We start from the raw sequence: 2970 nt of genomic DNA on the forward strand, positions 1-2970 counted from the left end.
ATATCAGTTTAATTAGGTATATTGATATCATAAGGGATATATTTTCATTAAAACTTACAAATAAATGAATTTTTTTACGTTCTAAATATCCTAATATATATATGTATAATAAAAAGTTTAATGAGTTCTTAAAATATTAGTTATAACGACATTTTAAGGGTTTCATGATTTTTACAGCACAAGAAACAATATATTATATTAAAAATGCACTAAATGGGAATATTTCATATATCCTACATATATATATTAACAATCCTGTGCCTTTAAATAACAAACGATACCTCATTACATATCTTAACATTTGTGCCATAGGAATAAATCTAAACATTAAAGGTGATGTTATTAGGCTCATGTGCTGCTTCACAGCTACATTATTTAAAACGGTGTAAGCATACAATCTGCAGTTTTGCGAAATTTATATACAATTTATTTTCATAAATATCTAGTGTGTCGTACTTATGAAGACATTTAGAACATATATATTACGGAAATTCCTCTACATATTTAAATTTCCATACTCCAGTAATAATAAATTTTAAAATATATTTCTTAAGTTATCTAACAAGCATTTAACAAAAAAAGGAATATTCCGCTATATTCCTGAGTTAAATATAGCCATGCTAGTTACATAACGTAATAATATATAATAAAAAAAAAGTTCACAAATAACTATATTACTTCATATTAATATCCGTTGCTTCTTTGATATATTCAAATAATTTAAAACTTTTAAACAAATAATAATATCTATAATAAATTATATACTTATATATATGCACCATTAACAAAAAGAAAGTCGTTGAAGTAAAAGGCTAAGACGTTTTATTTAAATACAAAACAAATGAGGATGCAACATACTCAGCCTATTCAGCCTGCTCAGCCCTTTTAATTTTTTAACTTATATAACAATATATGTAGTTTATTTTTCAGGTGAATGTTCATAATAAAAGCGCCTATTTTATATTTTAAACAATTCCCCCTTTATAAATGTATAGAAGGCATTGTATATTTTGATAATCCATATTTTTGTAACATTTACATCGTTATATATGCATAAGCTTCACCATGAAAAGATCCATTATATTCGTTTCATGTTTTCTCGAAAGACGAATATTATGACAGTACATAATTTTATGTAGCACTTAAACTATAACAATTCACCACATGTCCATTTTTTTAACTAACTATCCGTCGAAGATGCGTATGATAAGTTATAACTGCTATCGTCAGAGCTGCTCGCTAAAGATTCATCACTTCCATATAATAACACAATATCTTCGTAGTTAAGGTTGGGTCGAAATCTTCTCCTTAGTTTTGCGCGCGTGTGTTTGAACAATTTTCCCAATGGCGTAAACTAAAAAAGGAGTTACCAAAAAACGTTACGTAACGAGAATTACTGTCACTTGTGTGACAAATTTAATAAATGATGCATTATAGTCACAAATGTAAAATATCCTATTATAAAATCCATTTTATATGTTTACCTTATAAAGGGCATACAAAATCAGGAACCCACCCGTTATGCTAAGCAAAGGAGGCGAGAGGTCTTCCTTAAAAAAAAAATATATATCCCACTTAAAACGTAACCAATAGTCATCATGATCACCCGGAATAAAAAATTCACTTCCACGTAATCCGTCTCCCATATTAGTTGAAAGTAAATTACCTTGGGGATTTTCCTTTGCAAGTTTTTCCATTTTCCTCCTATATATATCATCATTACGTTTAGGCTGCGTTTTTGCGTCTATAAATAATTCATAAACTGATGAATAACATGGATTACCAGGATAAGTTAAGATAACACGAAGGTAGCTTAATTCTGGCACAATACTCGCAGGTCGATATTTCATATAATCATCAATGTATCTTTTACAAGCAAAATCATCCACTTGACATGAGTCTCTCCACGCATAATATACTGGAATTCTTTGTCTAAGGTAATCAGAATATTTAAAGCATGAATTATAAGTATCATAAATGATTTCCTTTTTCATTTCATTAAAATCTTCATAAAAATCAAATAAATCCTTAATTTCTTGCAAGAATCCCATGTTAACAAGTAACTTTTCATCTGGATAACATTTATAGTCACCACCTCCAAACGTATCATCGACGATCTTTTTCCATACTGCTTTAAGATTAGTAGTAATCTCATTAAAGTGTACAAGATCTTTCTCTGATGTTTGAAGTTTGTTATATACTTCATTATATAACCAGTAATTTAAATCATAACAGCGCTTTTTGTTGAAATCATCTCCCTCAACATAACTCTCTTGCACTAAGGCTATATTTCTGCTTAGTTTCTTAAATATATCATCAAGCCATGGATAACGTTTACTAAAATTATTTAATCCATTGTAATATGAACTATATTCATTAGTAGACGCATCTCCCTTCAATTTTTCTTCAAATAAATATGCAGGTAAATCCTTAAATATAACACGTTCACCCTATATATTACGAGAAAATAATGTATATAATATTATCTAAGTGCACATTCTAAATATTATACATTTTATTGCTCCATGTGATCTATAGAATTCTCAAATAAAATAAAAGCAAATTACAGTTTATAGAAAAAAAACTAATATAACATACTTTGATAGTACTTTCCGATATTGAATCCACATCTGCTTCCACCTGTGACGCACCATCCGAGTCCAGATTAAACATTTCCCTTTAATTTAGATATAGTTATAGGGTACTTTGATAAAATAATAAAGATCATACCTAATAAATAGGTTTTGAATTTATATAATTATAAATTCCACTTGTATATAAGCTAACTGTTTCTTATTATTAACTTCTTAATTTATTTAAAAATATAGGTATAAAAAAAATTAACATTATAAATGTAATGCATATTTTTTTAACAAAATGGCATTTATAAACCTCCAATGACATGTAGAATGAAACTAAACATTGCACAATTTAAGGGTATACATATAAATATTTAAAGAAAAAATAAGA

General features: G+C 27.5%; 1 protein-coding gene across 1 annotated transcript; it reads right to left on the reverse strand.

Moving 5' to 3' along the window:
• Positions 1–1180: 1180 nt before the first annotated feature.
• Positions 1181–2673, reverse strand: PVX_037190 (variable surface protein Vir14/24-related; the record flags this gene model as incomplete). The annotated part of the gene is made up of 3 exons (XM_001612400.1): positions 1181–1354; positions 1485–2450; positions 2599–2673. The coding sequence occupies 3 exons, from the start codon at positions 2671–2673 to the stop codon at positions 1181–1183; spliced, it is 1215 nt and encodes a 404-aa protein (XP_001612450.1).
• Positions 2674–2970: the final 297 nt, after the last annotated feature.

Source organism: Plasmodium vivax, genomic scaffold (genome assembly GCF_000002415.2).
Source record: "Plasmodium vivax scf_4656 genomic scaffold, whole genome shotgun sequence".
Classification (NCBI taxonomy): Eukaryota; Apicomplexa; class Aconoidasida; order Haemosporida; family Plasmodiidae; genus Plasmodium; species Plasmodium vivax.